General features: G+C 36.8%; 1 protein-coding gene across 10 annotated transcripts in view; it reads left to right on the forward strand.

The window, feature by feature from the left end:
- LOC137256006 (histone deacetylase 4-like) overlaps nt 1–24,244 on the forward strand; it is a 156,886-nt gene that overhangs the window by 19,579 nt on the left and 113,063 nt on the right. For 9 of the 10 annotated variants that reach the window (XM_067793648.1, XM_067793649.1, XM_067793646.1 and 6 more), the window contains exons 2-3: nt 1,930–2,078; nt 11,429–11,482. In XM_067793648.1, the coding sequence (XP_067649749.1) occupies nt 2,057–2,078; nt 11,429–11,482 (76 nt within the window). In that variant the 5' untranslated portion in view covers nt 1,930–2,056. Of the gene's footprint in view, nt 1–1,929; nt 2,079–11,428; nt 11,483–20,530; nt 20,636–24,244 lie in introns of those variants that run through there. The other variant, XM_067793655.1, reaches the window with a different exon arrangement.

Genomic DNA, 24,244 nt, shown 5'->3' on the forward strand with positions numbered 1-24,244 from the left:
CAGACCTGACATATTTCTGCATCAAAAAGTAATTTCCATGATTTATTCTGCAGCTGCGAAAAAAATTGGAAATTTATTGTGCATAAAAATGTGTTTTCTGCAAAGCAAATGTCTTTCTGCATCAAAAGGTGATTTTGGCAGTTTATTCTGCAACTGAGAAATCACGTATTCCATGAGGCACTGGTCAGGGGACACCAGAAAAAATGGGCTTTGCAGTGTGTGAAAGTTTGCCTGCCAGGCCTTCTATCTATGGCTGAAAGATACTAGCCCACAAAATATTTCCCTAGCCCAAAATTGAATGTACAAACTAATCAAAAGATTACAAGAATAAATGAAAATAAGATATTTTTGGCTTGACAAGAGTTTCATCATTTAGCTCCTAATAGGATGAACATTTTTATCAGGCCATAATCGTGCATGATTTAAAAGTGTAGTAAAACGGACATGGGGTTGTAACGAACTAATGCTTCATCCACTTGCCTACCCAGTCATGAACACATTCTGCAAACTCATATGTGCAGATAGGTCAAGGGTATTTATTTTTTTTGGAATGGAGGCGTACACCCAATAATTATGATACAGACTGACCTGACTGGATTTATACTAGCCATCAACTAGTGGAGCAGTGGCTATTTTGCTTACTGGCTTTATACATCGTATGCTTGTGGGAAATCGGACATGGGGTTGTTGTAATGAACTAATGCTTCATCCACTCGTCTACCCAGTCACGAACACATTCTGCAACCTCATATTTGCAGATAGGTCAAGGGTATGTTTTCTTTTTGGAATGGAGACATACACCCAATAATTATGATACAGACTGGCTGTGCTGTTCGACTTCTGACAGCAGAAAGACGCCTCTTGTTTCAAACTGGATCTGAGAGTTTTGGTCATTGTCAAGTCTATGTCATCGAAAGATCAATGTATCCTGACTTTTTTAGTGTCAAACGAATGTTTAAGTTGGAGGTACTTCTGTGTGATACTTGACCTTAATTCTGCTTTAATCATTATGAAAGTTTCTTCAATGTTATGAACGAATGATTGTTGATTGATTGGTGGCATCAGATCAGGGGCATCAGATCAGGGTGAATTTCAGGGAAGGAGTCCTCTTTCCCTTCAGGGACGATAGGGTAGCCTAATGCTTGTAGCATTTGATTCTAGCCGAAGAATAAGGTTAGATTCCCCAGTTGCAGTGTGTGAAGCCCATTTCTGTGTCTACTACCATGTAATTGCTGTAATTGCTATGAGCAGAGATAGATGCCAACTTCTACAATTTTAATGAAGTCGCTATGAATCTTAGCCTCAAACCACACCAGTTGGTAGAAAATCCTCAAAATTAGAAGGTAGTTAATTAAAATTTGGATATGTAGGGAAAAACTTTTGTTTTTGTTGATTAATTAAACATATTTGGGCTAAAAAGAGATTACTCAAAGAATTCTTAATCCTAATAATTTATAAATCTGCTGTCATGTGTAATTAAAGCTTCATTCTTCATTAGTGTCATATTATCATTCTCAGAATCCATCATGATTTTATGTATTTAGTCGACTACTATTTTTATGATCAAACTACTAATTTTGATCCTTGAGACTGTGATTTGCAATTCTTTAAGGTTGGCATCTGTGCATGAGTTTCATCCTTCATCAGCCAATTCAACATTTAATCATTTTCTCATAGTTTTAGGTCAGTTCAGTTCACTGTGAAAAGTATACATTATATTGCATGCTATTCTCTCTTACTGAACTGTTCTGTCTGAGACTGCCTCCTGCGGAAGGAAGGGCAAACATATTTTCTTTTCTGGTCCGCGTTCCTCCTCCACTGATGCCAGAACTAATCGGAGCAGTAGCCGGTGGTGGATGGGGCCAAATAATCTATAATATAGGACTCCTGTAGACAGGCTCTCAAGTCAGTACTGGAATCTATTTGCAGATCAGCCCCTGGTGCCATTGCCCAATATGACTAAGATGTTGGTGAAGTGAAAGAGGTCCCCCAGAGTCACTACGTTAGTGCTGTTACTGCCACCAACGAGGAGGCCAGGACGACATCAAGAGAGAAAATGACGTCCAACAACTACCAATGTGAGTGAGAGGTTGCTGGTGTTAACTGCACAGGCAGGAGAGCTATTTCCGTCCTATGGTTGCTATGTTTAGGTGGCCGTTGCTATTTCTGAATTCGTGATTACAGCTAAGGGACACATTTTTCTCCCCGACCAAGATGGGCTAGTGGGTAGGGTGATAGGTCGCTGATGAAAATCCAATCGATCGGAAGCATGGTTACATTTTGTGGTAAAAGTGCTCGAAAACATTTTTCTTGGCAGTGTCTCAACAAATTCCGTGGGCTACATGGATAAATGATGTGTTAGCTCACTGGCTGTAAGTTGTGTGGCGGAGAGTGAACTCATCGATATCTTAATGTCATTGCTTAAACTGTGTCATACAAGCAGTTTGTGTCATCGATGGGATTTTTAGCTTACTTTGTTTTACAATTTTTAGCTTACCTGGGTTTCAGTTTTATAGTTATCTGATTTTATATTTACAGGATTTTGCAGTTTTAAAACTACCTGATTTTTGCAATTTTAAAGCTACCTAATTTTGCAGTTTTAATGCTGCCTGATTTTACAAATTTATAGCTACCTGATTTTGAAAAGTGAAAGCTACCTGATTTTACAGTTTCAAAGTTACCTGATTTTACAATATTAAAGATGTCTGATTTTACAATATAAAAGCGACTTGGTTTTACAATTTTAAAGCTACCCGATTTTGCAGGTTTAAGCCAGTGTTTTGATCTGTATTACATCTCTCTCAAACTACACTTCTTTTCAACAGTTTTGACTCACTACTTACTACATGCAACTGTTCTGAACTAAAATTTGCTAAAACTAAAACTTGTTCTATGCTGTTTAAAGATACTGTTTACAGAAAAACTGATGTATTGTAAAACAAATTCTTAGCATTGAAGGGATTAGTGTCATGGGGTCAATAAATGATACAATCTGTGAAAATTGGCAAATTTTTAACCAAACGTTACTCCAAAACACAGATGTTCACATGCACAATATTTAAGTTTTGCACATGCTTTTCAGCAATTTGATGCATAAAGTTTGCAAATGGTTCCCCCAAGTTAATGGAGAAATCAATCTATGATGTAACGATAGATCAGACATACAGACTGATGGACAGACAGACAACAGGTTTATTCAGTAAAAGGCCACAGGTCCATCATACAATCATTTGCATATGGTATTGATATTTTAGTGCACATGATGTTTTCGAGGAATGTTTCAAATGTGCTGAAGTAAACATGATACAGAAAAATACAAACACAGAGTGTCTTCAGTGAGTCAAAACTTTTGAAAGGAAGTATATTATGATATTAAGAGCTCAAATATAACAGTCTGAATTTTCAAAGAATTATATGAGAAATAGTGATATTGTATTGCAATTTAAAGTGCTCTATTTGTAGTTACATTTTTAACATGTGTTGGGTATTAGACATAAGTTTGCTGGTACAAAGTCATGTCGGTTGTGTGTGTTAACTGTTTTTATTTTGACCTGACAAAATGTCAAGTCACTGAGACCAGTTTGGTTTTCTTCTGTATATCATAAAAGTGTATTCTTATTTTCAGGGTGACGGGTATCTAAATGTTAAGAAACATCAAACATATGACATGCATAGAGTGGATGCTACTGGTTGTACAGTAAAGTGCTTGGGATTATTAGAGTCTAATGCGTCTCTAATCCAAAGTAACAGGATGCAGAACTATAAACATGTCAATTAAAAAGAATTTTTTTCCACAGAAGGCATTAAAAATGTGTTAAATATGTTTCAAAGCAAATGCAAGTGGATTAAAAAATAGAAACATGTCAATTAGGAAATTACACTTGATCAAAGATTATTTTCATAAGTCACATGTAAGATGAGAAATTAACACAATTTCATTTTTTGACAGAATCAAATAGTTTTCAAGAAAATTCAAATATTGTTTTTCATATTCCCAACCTCTTCCTTCATTTATGGGTCATAAGAAGTGACTGGGTTAAAGTTTTCATGTCGCACTGAAGACAAGGGGGCGGTGGGGTAGCCTAGTGGTTACTGTGTTCGCTCGTCACGCCGAAGGCCCGGGTTCGATTCCCCACATGGGTGCAATGGGTGAAGCCCTTTTTCTGGTGTCCCCCGCTGTGATATTACTGGAATATTGCTAAAAATCAGCGTAAAACTAAACTCACTCACTCACTCACTGAAGACAAGGGTTTGAATCCCTACATGTGTACAATGGCTTAAGCCCATTTCTGTTTTTCCCTGCTATGGCATTGCTGGAAAATTGCTAAGAGCAGTGTAAAACCCGACTTACGTTTTAGAAGAGCAACAAAATGGATGGACTGCTCAAACTTAGTTCCTTGATCTATTGTGTATTACTGTGACGTAATGACCTAGTAGATTGTTGCTCACAATATTGATCATTGGGTTGTCAAATACAGACTTATTTCCACACCATGTCATATTGTTTTGTGAAGTGTATTACAGGCTGTTAGACACCATATCATGTATACACACACTTTTACTCTGGAGTGTTGATGTAAAATTGACACGAAATACGCACCTATGAAGGCTGTAAAAATAAACAAATTTAGAAAAAAATATGTTGAATTAAATTATCAAATAGCAAACATAAAACACAATAAATTTCAAACTCATTTTAGTCAGTTTCAAGCTGTATGTGGATACATACGACAGATTTAGGTGAGCACAATATTACTAACGAAGTCTTAGACTGTATGTTCACAATTTTTATTTAATATGAAAATCCTTAGAAAAACTTAATGCTAAATTTTGCCCAAAAAATACTAATTTTGCATCAGTTTTTTTCCAAACTACTAATTGGGCTAAATAAGGGTTGGCAAATTTGAAAAGGTATCAGTGTTAACATGGCAACAGCTTGCTTGAGCTGGCTAATGTATTTAAAGAAAGTACAGCTCTTTCATAATTCTTATAATTTGACGGCTTCCTGTTTTGACATAATTTGATAGGTTATATTTTATTTCCTGCTTTCTGAGCTTTGGATACCATTACAGTGTTATGAAGAAGACCCTTCATCTTTTGGCAGCCATTAACCATTCATGTAATACCCTTCACTCAGTAAGATTTCTGGCATATTTGACCTCTTTTCTTGTTCAAAACATTGATTTGGCAACAAGCCTTGCATTAGAAAGGAATACCCGATTTTAGGTACAAATGTATATATCCTGTACAAGAACCAGGCCACCTGAGTTGTGTGTTATGTGTAACAAAATTGCTCTAATTAGTACTTCAAAGAATAATTTCATAGGTGCAAATTGATTGTAACCATGGAAACGAAATGTTTTATGTGGCAGCGATTATGAGATGTTAGCATGGCTGGGGTTTGAAATATTCTCGATCAGGGGATCTGTTGATACATTTGATGATTAAATGTAGAGGTTGTCTGATGTTTACTTGTCAGAGCCTTGATATCACAGTATGCTTTGCTGCTCCAACTTTCCGGGACATGTCGTTTTGTTGTGTGTTTCTTACACTTTGTGTTGTATGCAGCAGGTATGAAAATTTAAAACTGACTAAGTATGCTTATGTAAATTTTTTCTATAATTCTTTGAGTGAATCAGTTTAGTTTTAAGCTGCACTCAGCAATATTCCAGCTGTATGGTGGCAGTCTGTAAGTAAACAAGTCTGGACCAGACAATCCCACAATCAACAACATGAGCATCGATGTGTGCAATTGGGAATTATGACATATGTCAACCAAGTCAGAGAATCTGATCACCCGATTTCGTTAGTTGCCTTTTACGACAAGCATAGTTGCCTTTTATATCAAGCATGGGTTGCTGAAGGCCTATTCTACCCCGGACCTTCACAGGTCTTTTAATTCATTGAATGATAGGAGGGGTTCAGCACTAGCTGACTGTAAAACATATCAAGTTTGTAATGTTAATTGTTACTTAAACAAAGTTAACCAACACACATTTTTCCATATAGTAATTTTTCATTGAGGCTACCGATACTATAAGTGGTATGCCTTTTTATGAGGGTAATACCTGATACTGATATACACCTCTCTGTAGCGACCCGTGAAGTTCCGGAGTAGAATAGGCCGTCAGCACCCCATCCTTGCCATAAAAGGCGACTATGCTTGTCAGAAGCGGCGTCTAACGGAATCAGGAGGTCAGGCTCGCTGACTTGGTTGACACGTCATCGGCTCCCAATTGTGTAGATTGATGCTTATCTTGTTGATCACTGGATTGTGTGGTCCAGACTCAACTTTTTACAGACTGCTGCCATGTGGCTGGAATATGACACTGCTGAAAAGAGGTGTACGTCAGACTGTATTACATGAGGGAGAAGCATGCATTGTATTTATTTATTAATGTGAAAAATATCATTTTATTTTATTTTGAAGATTGACACTGTCTGTCTGACAAAATGGCATCTGTTTCTTAAGAGGATTTATAAATCAGTGAAATGTACTGTGTAAAACTTAAAACAACTGTAAAAATTTTTGATTATGTTTAAATTGACTGTGCAAATGATTAAATGCATAAAACAGATGAAATAAGGCAGTGGAAGTTGTTAAAGTAAATGTGTACAAAGTGAATTAAAAAACTTCTAATTGGCACTGAATGCATCATATTAGGATGTGATGTGACAGTGATACATTTTGTCAGTGGGGAATTTGGCACTTACTGTGGCAGCGGGTAACAGTTTGAAACTGACTAGAAAAACAAACAGGTCCTGATTTAGTTTGACCATAAGGTGTGAAAATATACAAAACATATTTGGCAGAAATTGAAATTTGACTGTTATGATTTTCAGTCACAGTGAGACTTGGTTTGAGTAACTCTATGTGCATTTTCAACTTGAAGGGACCCATTCTTCAGATTGTATGTAGTGAAAGAGTCTAAATAAAAGACACAATCCCTAAGCCATTTTCTAGCCCTTTCATCAGTCCTCGTTTGTAATGCAAAAGCTCTAAATGAAGCAGATATGGATTTCATTAGGTCTTGAATCTCTTACCTTACAAAGCATCTTTTCAATTTTGATTTGGTATTATTATAAAAATAATGTATTTTCCGAGACTAAAACTTATTCAAATAACCAGAATTTCTGTTCTGTCATCACCTTTCATCCTATGAGGCCCCCATTGTGTGTCAAATGATACAATGCTTTATTAGAAACATGAATCCACAAACAGAAAAAGCCATATATCATAGGTTTCTTCTCGAACTCGTAAAGTTCAGAGATATATTTGAAATTCTCGCTTGTGTAATTCAGGATGATTCCAAATGTCATCAAAGTCTCACAGCTTCGCATCGCTTTATCGAAGCAGATTATCACCGGCTTAATTAACTCAACTGTGCCTGATATCTCTGTTTACATATCATATATAACTTGCGTCTTATCTTAGAATCCATCTTTTTGTAAAAAACATGCCTGGCTATTTCTAATCGTGAGAACATTGCTTTACTGAGTGAGTGAGTGAATTTAGTTTTACACTGCACTCAGCAGTATTCCAGCTATATGGTGGCAGTCTGTAAATCATCATGTCTGGACCTGACAGTCCAGTGATCAACAACATGAGCATCGATCTGCGTGATTGGGAACCAATGACATGCTTCGACCAAGTCAGCGAATCTTGACCACCCAATCCCCTAAGTCAGTTTGTAGCAGTGAAAAGATGCCAATGCTCAGGAGTTAATTGGTGCTAATTTGTGTCATATGATTGATGACACAGTATTCATATAGATAATCATTAAAATTTTCCCCGTCTGTATTATTTACGGTTTTGGATATTTTAGCTGGCCCTAGATTTCATTGTATATGTTTAGTGCAGTTATAATGGTAAAGCAGAAACAGTCTGTGTTTGGTATTTACAAAACATGAAATACAGCAGTGAAAACAGCAACAGAGACTGTCCTGTCTGTGTTTCCAACAAACAGATCATCAACATTCATGTAGAGATGTTTTCAGATTTCAGATTCCAGCACTGTTTTCACCAACCTGAAAATATAATATATCGTGCCCTCTTGTCATCAGGACCTTGCGTGAGATTTCCGCGCTGACAGTTTGACTGGTGATAAAAAAATTCACAGTATAATGAATGTTCTAGGACATTTGATTTTGAATTTTTTGTATTATTTATATGCTTCAACTCATGACTCTTTACTGGAAAAAATCATTCGGGAAATCAGTTTGAGTTTGGAATCAGTCTAAATTAACCTTTTTAACACTTGTTAACGATATCAATCACTGGATTGTCTGGACCACTGAAAGGTTGTTTATAGTTTATGTACCGTCATTTCTGTTAACTGATAAAATTACTGTTTTGTTCATTGAACATAACAAAAATTATGGTTATTGTTTTTGATGTTATCAAACAGTGTGAGGTTTAGCTCTTGTCAGTTTTCTTCATTACGATTATTTCTCATACACTGAACTGAAATAAACTGAACCAAAGGCCTACCATGGTAACAGCACATCATTTCACTCCTAAAAGCAGCCACACACACACACATGTACATTGTCAGTATTCCGAAGTACAATGTTTAGACCTATTTCACCTCACCTAGTCACCGACTAGGAATATTATGCGGGCTCATGAATGCTTTGACCTTTCCATCACATATTTTGAAGATTAGGCTTTTAAATTTTATTTGGTAAAGTGGTGAATCTCTTCTGTCAGATGTTATTTACTGAGTAGATAATTTGAAGAGGGGTAAATCCCAACAATTTCTGCCGGAGGTTTGATATTGTTAAAGGTCACGAGTACTTATGTCTGGTGTTGCATGTATATTGAACTGTGTGTGAACTGTCCCTAGACCCTCTGAATTATCAGTCGCTGATAGCTTAATGTCATGGGTAGCCCAGTGGTTCAGGTTTTCTCCATCGCACTAAAGACCTGGTTCAGATTCCTGGAAAAGTAGACCTGTGAAAGTCTAAGGTGGAATAGGTCTTCAGCAACCCATGCTTGCCATATGAGGCCAAGAGGCTTGTTGTAAGAGGCGATAAATGGGATTGGGTGGTCAGGCTTGCTGACTTGGTTGACACATATCTTAGGTTCCCATGAGATCGATGCTCATGTTGTTGATCACTGGATTGTCTGGTCCAGACTTCGACTGTTTACAGACTGACGCCATATGGCTGGAATATTGCTGAGTGCAGCGTTAAACTAAACTCACTCACTCACTCACTATGTATCAAGGCCATTTCTTGAGGTCCAATCTGTGAGTGGAAGTAAACTCAGGCTAAGTGTTATTCGTTACACAGCTATACTGAGTGTAATAAATCCTAGTAGAAGGTCATGTCAGCTAACCTTTGAGCAACTGATGGCCATCAAATCAAATGTGAAGCAGATTTAACCAGTCAGACAATGGCTACTGTTTAAGGTTGGATGGAACTTACAAAATTCCTGTTACTGACATTTATCTCTCTACAAATGAAAATCTGCGTAAAAGACATATATTTGACCTGTAGTATGTATGTTAAGGGCTTTCCGATGACATGGTTACCAGTAGCTAATATTTCCGCAAGCTGACACTTAAATATTGGTAAAAACTTTATTTTTGGTGACTGTTTAATAGCTGTTTTGGCATGTTCCGTGTGCATCTCTCGGGAGTGATTGTATGGAAATCAGCATTCAGAATCATTTGTATACAAACTTTTTTGAGGTAAAAGTTGAAAAGGAATGTGTGAATGTCAACTTCCTTGATTTGGCAAGCTGCATTTTTATTGGTCAATTGAAAAGGTTAGCAGATGCGACCTGCTAGTGTTTGCTGGACTTCTTATAAGTAGTGTAACAAATAATAGTGAGTGAAAGTTTAATTAGACTGCCCAATCTGTGATATTGACTTTGATATTCCTTCAGTGGTCTATCACTGACTAACTCATTCATTCTATTGGGTCAGTATGGGTAGCCTAGTCTTTGAAGCATTCGCTTGTAATGCTGAAGACCCTGGTTTGATTCCCCACATGGGTACGATCTGTGAAACCCATATCTGGTGTTCCCGGCAGTGATATTTCTGGACTGTTTCTAATAGCGACACAAACTCATGCACGCGCGGCTGCACTCGCACACTCACTCACTCACTCACTCACTCACTCACTCACTCACTCACTCACTCACTCACTCACTCATATTTGCCGGTGTGGGCTCAGATCCATGGTTTGCCTGTGTCTCTTGCTCACTGCATGCATCTGTTACCCATATCACCTGACGCCTCCTCCATTGTTCTGACTGAACAGCATATATCTGAAATACTAGTCATAGCTGGCTAGTGCTTTTTTAACGTCACACAAATAATAAGACTGATCAGAAAGACAGGCACTCAGTGTTCTGTGATTCAAGAAAACTACAGCCATATAAAGAATATGAATCACTTTAAGCAGTCAAGAATTATTCATGCTCAGTTATGGTGAATATTGACTTTTTTGTTTATCAAGACTCCGGTAACTGCTATTAATGATGAATGTTTGAAGACGAGTGGTGTTGCTCTTTGTAATCGACTCGGTAAATTGTGTATACTGGAAATGATTGAAGATGAGTAGCACTTTATATCGATTTGCCCATATTTTACTGCCATACTATTGAAATAAATACCTATTTATTTTTTTTTTTGAAATAACCCTAATGTAAGTAAATTCAATATGTTATTATCTTGTAAGAGGAAGAATATTTTAATGGACTTTGCGAAGATTGTGAGAAAACCTGAGATGCTAGAAAATGCTCATATGTTAAATTAATGTACCCACTGTCACTGATATACATGGACCTGTGACCATTGTGTTGAATATGGATTTATGGGTGAACAGCATGAAGGCTTGTTTTATATTTTAAAGAAAAATGTGGTGAAATGGCAGCAGTGTGTTGGATCACTTATGTCTGCATTATCAGACATCTATTTCTATGTACAACAATGTCTAAATATGTCAAGTTCACATGCTGTGTGGTCTATAAATACCTCTTCGTGAGATCACACAGATAAAGGCCTTTACTCACTTGCTTACCAGTTACTATTGGGGACACTCACTCATTCGCCAGTTACTATTGAGGACACTCACTCACAGTTACAATTGAGGAAACTCACCCACTCACCAGTTACTATTGAGGACACTCACTCATTCGCCAGTTACTATTGAGGACACTCACTCACAGTTACAATTGAGGAGACTCACTCACTCAGCAGTTACTATTGAGGAGACTCACTCACTCACCAGTTACTATTGAGGACACTCACTCACTCACCAGTTACTATTGAGGACATTCACTCACCAGTTACTATTGAGGACACTAACTTACTCTTGTACTTGGAGACAAGCCTGCTGCAGCAATTCTGCTATCTATAATAGTACCAAAGAATGACAAAACCTGCCTGTATGACTCACTGGGGTTTTTCTGTTACAGTTGGAGACAGGCACTATAAGGGAAGTGTGGACTCTGGTTTCCAGGAACCTATAGGTAAGTATTGGTTTTGTAATATGGAACTTGTTGTCAATCTTGTGTAGTATGCAGCTGTCCAAATTCACGCAAGTCCGCTTTCCAGAGACAACTAAATTGTGCTGGGGGCTAAGGAAACCCCACAGATGGGAGGCCTCTTTCACTCGTAGCATTTCAGGGCTTGATTCTGAATCAGTTCCAAATTCATGCTTGTCTGCCTGCCTGCCTGAGACAACTAAATTGTACTAGGGACAAAGAAATACCCATGGATAAGAATCCAGCTTTGATTTTGAACCAGTTTTCAATGCATGTACTTTGGGTGAAGGAATGCAGGGTGGATCAAATCAAATCTGCAGTAACTGAAATATTTGTAAAATGATTACGGATCCTAGTGACACAAGTATACACCCAGATTGAACAACCAGTGTATTGTCCTGTTGTGATTTTTACTTTCTTGCTGTCGTTTTTGTTGCAGCCATGGAAAGTTAGTATTGTTAGTGTCAGAGGTTTGGAGTTCGTACAGAGATGGCTCCATCCACTACTGTACAGACTGTTGGGATTTATAGCAGTATTGATGTTGTACACTGTGTGTAGTTGTACACAGTGTACATGAAGTTGTATACATTGATCAGTATTACATTTTCTGATTGTATATTGTCTACAGTTGTGCTTATTGTGTTTAATCATACATTGTACCTGCAGCCATACATAGTGTATATGGTTACATATTGTCAACAGTTGTATATAGTGCATATTGTTACACTTTGTGTGTATGGTTATAGATTGTCTACATGACATAGTGTAAATAGTTATACATGGTGTGTATAGTTTTATATTGTTTATTTGGTTATACACTGTGCCTTCAGTTATACATTGTCTGCAGTCATATATTGTTGAGACAGTTACCCAGAGTGCAGGTGAATTGAATGTGTGTAGAGCTATCAGAGGAGTATACAGCCAGTCAATACATGTGTGTCGTGTTTTCATCAACGGCTATCTTCAAGTACATGTTCTCAATGAGTTCGCAACATCCAGTACCAGAATATCAGATCCAGCTGTAAACATCAGTCTGTGTCACTTGCTGCATGCCAGATTCAATTATAGCTTCTATCTACTGCCCTGCTGAATTTCTTTTATCTTAATTGTCTGGCTTACTTTACCAGGAGGTGCTGAGTTTGGGGCCTGACTTCCCCAAATACTGGCCCTAAGTAGGTGTTATGAATCATCTCCCAGATTGTCCTATGTTGGATTATTTTGTATCCTGGTTGCAAGACTATTTTAGCCTGTACTTCCAGCATTCAATTAGTGGAGTATATTAATTTGCACAGGGACATGCTTGATTACAAATCCATTGTGAGTGTAATGACATTCTGATGCCCAATTTAGGACCAGTGTGTGTTCAGTTGTTGCCCTTGAATGAAAATATATATATGAAAGTTGAGTGTCTTTTTACCTAGCACACATAGGAAACGTTTGTTCTGAGACTTTTGGGTCAGTTAACCTCAAATCTGAGCCTTGAATAAGCATCAGGTAACATAATTAGATCTGCTGATTGTGATTAAAGACATAGAGTTGTGACATTCTTTTCTTTATTGACTTTATGTACTGCTTGTTTCTATACAGTGAATCACTTCAAGTGTTTTATGTATAGAGGATATTCTATGAGTGCTCATATAATACTATGATTATGACAGTCCTTACATTTTAGTATTACCTGAGTGAAAGCGAGGGATATACCAATATTTAGATGTGAGTGTCGTAAACATAGTATGACATGACATGAATGTAACATGCTGTTTATTACCGAAGTCATCAAATTGAGGAAAATAACGCCAAATCTATTTTCAAACAAAGGCTGGCTACCCACCTTCGCCGCATGTCGAATGCAGTGTCACAGAAGTAACATGATGTCGTAGCACTGTTAATGACATCACGTCACCATCTCAAAGTGATATTTTGCATTAGGGCATCGTATGAAAAATATGAACCCCGATATGGCCCTCGTAGGTAATAAATTCAGATTCATGATGGTAGAAATGTGTTTGTTGGTTGGTTGCTTGTTTCATGCTGCTCTCAGCAGTATGGGAATGCTGTCTGTAAATAATCATATCACCCGACAGTCCAGTGATCAACAACAATAGCATCGATTTGCACAGTTGCCATACAGTGACATGTCAGCCAAGTCAGCAACCCCATCCTCGATATCTCCAGGGTATAAGTTCCGATAAGTCTCCACTATACCCTGGAGGCATCTACGGGTCGGCACGATAATTTTATTACCTCCCTTTGCTGGCTCCACATTCTCAAGTTTAATCGGTTAGATAATTTAAAAAGCGAAAGTGAGTTGTGATTGGTTCGCTCAACTTCCCAGCGTAGACACCTGATTGGATAAAAAAGCCAGTCAAGGGAGGTAATATATTTATCAGGCAGAGCCGTAGATGCATCCAGGGTATAGTGGAGACTTTTCGGAACGTATACCCTGGAGATATTGAGGATGCAACCCTTACGCCCTGATCTTCTTAGTCCTTTTGTGCAAACATGAAGACCTCTATCTTGGATCTTCACTTGTGGAAGAAATGTGATACAGGACACCATCATAGCAAATGCATCCATTTACAACTAATAACACGACTGATATATTACCAATCAATATTTGAAATAGACGAAAACAGGCTGCAGGGAGGGCCATGATCCACTGATTATTTGTATTATTATCAGCTATCTAACAAGATAGTCTGACATATGATTAAGATTGACATGATGAATGAATAATACGGACATGTTATATTATTTATTACTGCCAGATGTCTGTGGACCCTATCATTGGGGGAGGGGGATAGGGGTGAGGAAGGGTTTGGCTTATGTACAAAATATACTATTTTAAGACTGTTTTTAAGGATCAAGTTAGGGAGCTGGCTTATATCTTAGGTCGCCTTATCTACCGTAATGTATGGTAGTGCTATCACGGCTTTGTTTATGTGGTTAAGAGGCTTGACAAGCTGTCAGCCCACAGCAAACTCTTCCAGCCCTCATTCTATTAAGAATTCACCTTATTTAGTGACAAATCAAGAAATGAATCATCGTAAGTCACAGGGACCCAAGACACAAAATCTACCAGCTACAGACCCAAAGGTGGCAAAGATTTTGAATGTTGCTATGAATCCCATCTGCCAACCATTAATGGTAAGATGGTAAGAGTTGCTTTTCTCATCGATTATCGCCATCATCATCACATTGCCTTCAGTGTGGTATGGTATGGATGATTTCAAGTGAAAAGTACTATCTTCACCTATTGTCTGTCTGAATATTCACTGTGATAACTGGCAGCAGAACTGATTATTCAATGATTGTAATCATATATGTTTCCTTATGAAATATTTATGTTGCACAATGTAATCGAAGCATTTAATCTGTCATCAACATGCTTCAGTATGCGAAGATGAAGACCAGTTTACTGGGATGGAGAAATATGTCAAATAACTGCTTCGTTGTGTTTGAAATATTCCAGTCAGTTGAGAGGTAGGTGTGAAATCACAGTATGAGTTATTTATATTGGCATTTATAGTTATTCAAGTGTAAATATCACATAATCTTGCTGATTTGAATAATACATTTCATGGCATCTTAATTTAGTATAATGTTAAAACTCTGATGCATTGCACATTATAATGATATGACAACCAATAAACATAAATAGAGAAAAATATGCTTATTGCTTAGGTTTATAAGTCAATTTGAAATGGAAGAAGTGTTATGCTCAGTACACGAAGGGAGAGCATGAGGATTTGGTAAGGTCGTTTTTGGTACATAAATCTAACTATTTGTATGCTTAACACGGTACTCTGCAAACGTCCAACATGATGACTTTTTGAATAATCAAGCCTGGACCTTAAAATCCTGTGATTGACATGAACATCTATCTGTACGATCTGAAGCAATAAAAAATGATCACCATCAAAGCAATTTTGTCTTTAAAAAACGGGGGATTTGTTTTCCTTTTAAGCCTGTCTTTTGAATGAAAAGTGTCTTTGTAACGAAGGCTTCCCATGTATTTTACACTATTTTCCTTCATTCTGATTGCAAACATGTCTTTCTGGCCATGTTTTTAGTCAGTTGATTTCTTCAGTGAGTCTGCTTAACTGGTTAATCCCATTTAGAACTTTGCTGCTTCAATTTGCTCTATCATTTTATGTGTGTGTGTGTAATTAGTTGTACTTCGCATCTGTTTTACATCAACAGGAATCTAGTTGTGTGTCAAGAGGCCAGAATTCTATAGACTTGGATGTTTCGCAATTATCTGCAGACACTGCCACAGTGTTCAAGATTTGCTTACCGTAGGCGTTTGTTTATGTGGCAGTTGGGGTCATGGTCATCTGAGGTGCAAAGATTTACAGAGTTGTGTCCCTTGGTAGGCCAGGAGCCTATTGTACGTTTAAATCCCAGTTCGCGTGGTTTGTTGGTTTCAGAAGTGGTAATGATTATTGGGCTTACTTCCCACATTAAAATGGCAGTCCAAGATATGACTGAAAAGAGTGAGTTGGAATTTACGTTGCCTTTAGCAATACCCCAGTAATATTATTGCAGGGGACACCAGAAATGGGCTTCAAACATTGTACCCATGTGGGGAATTGAACCCAGGTCTTCAGTGTGACAAGCGAACACTTGAACTACCAGGCTATGGAACAGACCTGCATATAACTGGAATAATCTTCAAAGCAGCATTGATTGTAAGCTGTCAAACAGATCCTGAAACGCATGTATCCAAGAAAACCCATGCATGTCTAGAATTCTTCTTAAATTGAAGAAAATCTTAGGGATCCTTTTCATAATGGGTTTTTTTCTCTGTAAAATATGTTCATTTTAGAGACATATTAGTCTGCATTGATCCTCCCAACTCAATCTCTCACTGAAATCAAAATTTGCAAGTTTTAATTTGTGTTTTCAGTTGACTGTTGTCACACTTGTCGTAACTCCTTTAAGTATTCATGCAGAAACTTGACTGTATTTTTAATGATCGTTGAAATATTTACTTAGTTCACTTGTTTGAAAATTTATTAGAATATTTTGTACTTAAATAAAACATGGCAATGTGTGTTCAAACAAGACCTTGAACACATTTAAATAGATAGTTTGCAGAGTTTTATTTTTAAATTGATAATTTATGAAGAATTATCATGTTGAAAAAAGCCCACTTTACAGTCATTAAATGGATGTGCATCAGATTTGGGGACCCATGAAGGTCCCAGGTTAGAAAAGGCCTTCGTAAGAGGTGACTAATGGTATCGGGTGGTCAGGCATGCTGACTTGGTTGACGCATGTCATTGGTTCCATATTGCACAGATTGATGCTCATGTTGTTGATCACTGGATTGTGTGGTCCAGACTTGATAATTTACAGACTGTTGCCAGGGGGCTAGAATATTGCTGAGTGCGGTGTAAAACTAAACTCACTCACTCGCTCACTTGCTCATCAGATTTGGGTAATGGCTTCTTTCTTTACAGAAAAACTGCAGTACAAAATTTGATTCAGGTTTTGTATTTTTGTTAAGAATAATCATTATCAATGCTTCAGCTGATCTTTGGAGTCCTAAATTGGGATATTATGTCTTGCTCACATGTTTTGTTTATGGAAATGAAAAAGGCCAATAGTAGAGGTACTAGGAAGGTCAGCCATCATGTGAGATTAAGGATAGGTGTATTTAAGTTTGCGTAGCATGCATAAAGCTGTAAACATGCCTTTGAAACTTCTGTAATGCTGTCTTAACCAGATTGGTAAGTTGAAATACCATTCCTTAATGCAAAAATGGTTTTAATGGCGTCAGTTGCCATGGTTTCAGAGGGAATGAAACATCCTGATATTGATTATTTCAATGATTATTCTTACTTGACATGTGTAGCATTTACATCTTACTCTCAAACAGGGACCGTATCAACAACTTTGATTCCATTTTGATCTTCTTGTCCAGAACCTCAAATGTATTTTGACCGAAAATAAATTATTGTACCTTTGTGACTAGAATATATACTACCTATCAAAAGTTTTGACTCACTAATGTAAATGTAGTCAGTAATTTCAGTAAACTGTTCTAAATTAGATTTTTCCAATCCATTTTTATAGGTACTGTTTACACATAAATGGATGAATTGTGAAACAAATTCATAACATTGTAGGTTCATATTAAAAGTATGATATTATGGATGTTGGGAAGGAAAATGTTTATTAAGCTTGATTTAATGGTACAACAATTCTTGTAGGCTTAAATTTGGTTTGCTGTCACTTTATGAATAAGCATTGGTGTTGAGTGGAGGTGTGTGAATGAGTGTCTGTGTTATTGTAATCCTGTGAAGGTCTGGGTTAGAATACTGGCAGTCAGTAACCCTTGCTTGTTTTAAGAGGCAACTAATGGGATCGGGTGGTTAGGCTCACTGACTTGGTTAACACATGTCATCGGTTCCCACTTGCGCACATCGTTGCTCATGCTGTTGATCACCGGATTGTCTGGTTCAGACTCTATTATTTACAGACTGGCGCCATATAGCTGGAATATTGCTCTATCACTATTTGAGTTGTGTCTGTTAGGAGAGCAGAAGGTTACTGGTTCAACCACTAATATTTTATTGTAGTTGCCCCAAATTTTATCCCCAGACTACGCCAATATTATTGGAATAAAAATTCCACAAAATTTGAAGCAAAATCATTGAAATTTGGATTCATTGACAAAAACATACTATTGTTGATTAAATACATTTTTGCCAAAAAGAGATGACAGGAAGCGTAATGTTGATACTTTGGAAATCTGCTGTTAGAGGTATGTGAACTTAAACCTTCACTTTTGATTTATCTCATATCATCTTTCTCATAATCGCCCTGATTTTAAGTATTTAGTTAACTATTAATTTTATGGTCAAACTACTAATTTTGATCCGTGAAACTACTATTTGTAACACTTTGGGCGTCTGCATAATGGAACAACTTTAGCCTGTCTCACATACCCTGAATCACAGTATTGCCAATCTGCCCAGCTTTTTCTGAAACGCTAAGGTCCAAAATGAAGCAAGTCTAGATTTTCTCAGGCTCTCAACCTCTCATATGACCGGGCTGATTGACTAAGAGTTGGTCTAGACAAACCTAAGCACTGGTGAGTGTTTCTGCGTGTTATCCAAGCGAGCCATACTAGGCAAACTCTCAAATGAGATTTGTTACTGGTTAAAGGATAACAGAAGGTTTTTGATCTGTTTGGGTTATTAGAGTCAATGTAGCCGGTATCTGGTTACAATGAACTTCAGTTCTCTAGACACAATGAACCAGGGATTTGATAGTCATTTCCTAAATGTGTTGATGTGATATGATAAACAAAATGTCTCACATTCGTGGTATATGTCACCGGCGAATTACAGACTATAATGAGTCTGACCCAGTCCTCTGACCTTGATAATTTTATTGTCTATATCGTTAAATACGTTAACTTTCCTACGCTCATGTCATGTTTGCGTGATTTCGGATCAGCCACAACATTTATGCGAATAAATCACACTTATGATTTTGTAAACTGCTTTATCCATGGAGAGAAGTGTTGTTGACAGATTGTGTAATGATGGTTTTCAAATTGGTCCTCTATAGTGAGCATAGAGTACATACAGAAATCAATTTGATTGGTTCCCGTCAGATTGCAAGGCATATCTGGGACAAGTTTTGGAATTTTCCCATCCATGATGCTGAGTTTGAGCACTTCCTTGATATGACAATTACGTAGATTGATGCTCCTGCTGTTGATCACTGGATTGTCTGATCTAGACTCAATTATTTACAGCCCGCCGCCATATAGCTGGAATTTTGCCGATTGCAGTGTAAAACTAAACTCACTCGCTTAATATATTATATGTGTAGTAGTGTAATAGATCCTTATTGAGATGGAAAAGCATTATTGTAGTTTATCAGTATATGTGAGTTTTTATGCGGCCTGTAGCAATATTCCAGCAATATCACTCTGGTGGACACCAGAAATGGGTTCACACATTGTGCCCATGTGGGGAATCGAACCAGGGTCTTTAATGTGACGAGCAAACACTTTAACTACTAGGCTAGGGCACCACCCATTATTATGAGTATTAGTATAATAGTTTTCAAAGTAGCAGTAGTAGTGGATGTCATCATCATCATCATCATCATCATCATCATCATCTTCATCATCATCATCACCATCATCATCACCATCATCATCATCATCATCATCATCATCATCATCATTGAAATCAAAGTAGTTGAAGGATTGCATTTCTAAATTCGTAGTTGAACTGGAAACATAAAATCTTGTATTTATCTTCAACTGAAGTTTGTTACAATGGTGTATGGATAAAATGTACTAGAATTTTCCATCCTTTTGACCAGAGAGAAAACTAGACTTTGAGTTTTTGTTTATTTAAATTGCCTGACTTTATATATGTCATCATGAATTAGGTTTCTTGGTGTTGAATTATATGGATTTCACGATCCAATTCTGTGTCAAGTATGAATTGCTTAACTCATTTCCCTTTGTTGCTCAGAGGAGTATTCTTAGCCTCAAATCAGAAGATGCATGACTGGTTTGTACTGAAGGCTGAGGTTGCAAATATAGACCTATATCAGATAACAATTCGATAGGCCACTTTTTATAGTTAATCTTTAAAGATAGCATAGATAGTTTGTCATATCTGTTATGTCAATGAGCAGATGTGCGACAGTTGAACATCATTCTCATACAGTTATGAATTAGATCCAATGAAGGGAAGACAACTCGAGGGATACCTGTTGATAACAAGATAATAGTTTTGTGATAAAGTTAACATGTGTTATAAACAATATTCACGCCTCTGATATAAACTGTTTAGCCAGTATTGACTTGGCTTTCCTTATGGCCCAGTCCATAACTTGACATCCCTTTGGGAGTAATAGACAGTGCTAAACTTGTGGCGATATAGTACTTTCTAAAAATAGACTGAGCCGCTGTGGGGTCAGGCTTGCAATATAGTAGAAGGAAGCATGTCTTGAGATCCCCACCAGAGATTACACATGTACTGCTGGATATTGTGCTTGAGTTGTCAGAAGATTCATGAGGAAGTTGCTATTCGCCATCACTGAGACTTGTCAGGAGTATTTGTGTATGAACTAGTTGTTAACTTAATCTCTTCACCGTGGGTAAGTAATAATTACTTCATCTGTAAACATTTATTTCTACGGATTCGTCACTGACGTCTCAGTCATCACAAGGAGCATCTCCTGATATAGAATTTCAGGAATATATGTTTGAGTATTTGTCATTGACTTGATTTTCTCCTACCATGAAATACTGTTACAGTTCTAGCTGAGTGACTGATGGCGTTTTATTTGTGATGTCGTGGTTGTAGTGTAAGGAAATATTTCATGGGGATAATTCAGAATTATGGAATATTTTGTCCATGAATTCCACTTTTTTGTGAAAAATATCTCTATATTCATAAACATTTCACTGTAGTATGGTTTGACAGTTTGCTGTGACTGTTTTTATTTGTTTATTTGTCTCATGGGATTGGTGAATTTTCAGAATATGCTCTTTGAAATGTGTTACTGAGATAATTGTTCAGCCATTTGTATATTACTTTCAATCTTCTGGTGTCTCATGAATACAAACTTGATATGCAACATCAAGATTTGTAATTCAGTGGTCACAATTTGTCTATGGTAACCAGATGAATAACTTGAATAATTAGCTGCATACATCAGGAAGAAAATCTTAAAAACAGATAATATTATTTTAACTTTTATGTCAATTTTATTTTTAAGTGATAAATCTGAATTAATTAATACATATCAAAAGTGACTTTGGAGCTTGTTTGATGTCATAAATGCTATTTCTTAAGAGGTACTGCACTTTAAATTTGATATAAGAACCAGTTCAGCTGTAAGCTGTGCAATGCAATAAAATCTATATTGATGCCTTGGCTAGCTATTTCCAGGGCCAGTTTCACTTTCTATGTATTTATCAAGCTCCCTTGTTGACATAACAAACTTATTTTGGAACAGCATAAAAACGGATAAAACTTTGGAATTTCTTTTGTCTCTGTGGCTTCTGCTGTTTGACTGATGGTGTGGTGTGCTGTTCACATTGCTCAGTGTTTGCTCAGGGAAAGAAAAAAACAGGGAATAATTTCACAAGACCGTCCAAAACATGGGCGCCACACCAGCTGAAATTATGGTACTTGCTTGGAACATTATCACATGTTTATAACAGGGATGTGTCTGGAATTTCAAATATCAGAATTTTTAGAATAAATAGTTTGTTTAAGGATTGAATTTGGGGCAGTTTTTTAAACAAAATCAATGGAATTTTGACATTATTTGTTAAAAACTAAAGATTAAAGACTTCTCCCTTTGTTTATCCAGTTGTCAGTGTAAAAGGACTTAACAAGATCTATCAATGAGAATAGTTAATTCCAGCTTTGCTGATGCTTTGTGCAGTCTTGGGGCTGAATATTGACTCCAAAAGGTCTTAAAAATTAGTTCTATATTCTTACGATAATGTTGACATCAAAATAGTTAAAATGTATGAACTCTATTCTAGCAATACAAGCCACCCCTGGTAGACACTAGGAAGATAAGAGGCTTCACTGGGTTGGGTTTGAGGCATGTCAGAACCAGTGTGCGAAATAACAACTAGCCTGCAAGCCTGTGGCTAAGAACATTCAAGTTGGGCCAATAAATCTCCACAGTTAACTGGCCTGACAGGTTAATGAATTTTCAGGGAGTTATTTTGTAAATATATCACTTTTTCTGAATTTATTGTTATGATACACCTCTAAATCATTAAAGATTATGGCCAGATTGAAATGTTCATCATCTTATAATGATGAAACCTGTGTCTCCATTAAATGTTTGGACTGGTGAACCATTTTGTGGGCAAGTAACTTTCACATGTAGGTAGTTAGATATGCTTGCAAAATTTAAAAACTTTTTCGCACACTGGTCAGCTTGCACAATATGCTGGTGTTGACGTGGTTCAACAATAAGTTTCTTGATTGTTGGGTTTCAAAATACTGGCTTGTTGACACTTTAATTTTTTTTTTAGAAGAGTAAAAAGACTTGTTTGTGCTACTCAGACTCATGGTTGAAAGATTACAGGTACGATACTGATACAAGAAACAGTTCTTTAAACCAGTATTATAAATTTATGCTTTACGCTTGTTTCCAAATTGTAGGAACAAAAACAAAAAAGTATTGAATGAAAACATTCGTAATGATTGGTTTTGTTCAGACTTGAAAATTGACACCAGATAACTGAAGAGACTGCTGAATTTTGTCCGAGGTCTAGTAGATATCTAGTAATCATTTACCATGTGAGGGGTGTAAGTCTGACCAGTCCTCGGTGTTAAAATGTTGTAGTCCCGGACTGTAAAGTTATTTTATTTTATTGTATAAGAACATATTTGAAATATACTCCTAAAAAAAAGTCGGGGATCTTCATTTTTTTTATTTACGATTAAAAATATTTAGGTGATATATTGGAGTCAATCAGTGCTGATATGATATTATTGAATGTTGTTTTGAGAGTATATCGCCATTTGCACTTCCTTACAACCATGGTTATATGGAATGTAGTAGCTTTTGAAAGGTGATTGGTGTATGGCATGTAATTTGCATGTATACGATTTTCATTTAAAACAAGCAACTAGAAACAAAGAAAAACAAATGTGTGATGCAAGATGAGTGTCAAAATTAATGTTCTCAGTGATTTTTCGACCTTCTTGAAAAAACATCAACATCAAGAATGGGTCCTCAGGCACGGGTATGGGGCTACTGCATTGTGCACGTGCGCATCATGTGTTGTGTTTAGGGGTGGTAGCAGAGGGAAATGGTGGTGCATTCATAAGATATCTGTCCTTGAAACATTTGTAAATGTTGACACTTCCTATTCAAATTGAATGTTCATTATCCCCTAATTTTTTTTAAGAGTATAGATGAAAAAAACTCAAAAGGAACCTTAGAGTTAGACTTCATGACTAGAGTTGGACTGTTGCTTTTAATTTGTTCTCCAGACTTGCGACACTGACTACCACAAATTGAACATGAATTGAAATTGCAGAAAAATGGAAGAAAAACCAACAAATCAAGTAAACATATTTGTCTACTTACAGCAGTACTAGGCACAAACTCTGAGGACAAGTGAAATAGAGTAGACACAAGTCTTTTAATAACCCAGACTTTCCGAAAGTGTATCAGATGGCTTGCTGTTCATATTGAGTGTATTATTGACGTTTACCACACTCTTGTCCCAGATGCGCCGATTCACCTTATTTTCTGTAAGTGTTAATTAGCACATAGAAAGTCATGTGACTATACAAAACAATGTTTGTGGGCACAGCTTTTCGGAAAACATGCCGTTGTCTGGCAACTTGCTTTCAGTAATGGTGTAATTTTGCTGAAAAAATGTCACCATGTGAGTCACAGTTATGCAGTACATATTCTTTCACCACCTGTAGAATTTATGATTCATTGATGGTTAGTTGTAAGGAAGATATGGTGGTTATATGAAAGGTAGGGATGCTGTGTTGCCATGTTTCATGTCAGGAAAAATCGAGAATCGAGATACTTTTAAAAATTGCATTTTCTGTAAATGTAAACAATAAAACATGCCTACGAAGAAGTTACCAGTTTCAAATTTCATAACATAGCTCATATGTGCAGTGTTTGCGATTGAAGTTCTTGCCATTTCATGAAACATCCTGTCCATATCTATTATATGCATACATTTTATGTGTAGCAGTGAATAAT

The sequence above is a fragment of the Haliotis asinina genome, chromosome 11, assembly GCF_037392515.1.
Source record: "Haliotis asinina isolate JCU_RB_2024 chromosome 11, JCU_Hal_asi_v2, whole genome shotgun sequence".
Lineage (NCBI taxonomy): Eukaryota > Metazoa > Mollusca > Gastropoda > Lepetellida > Haliotidae > Haliotis > Haliotis asinina.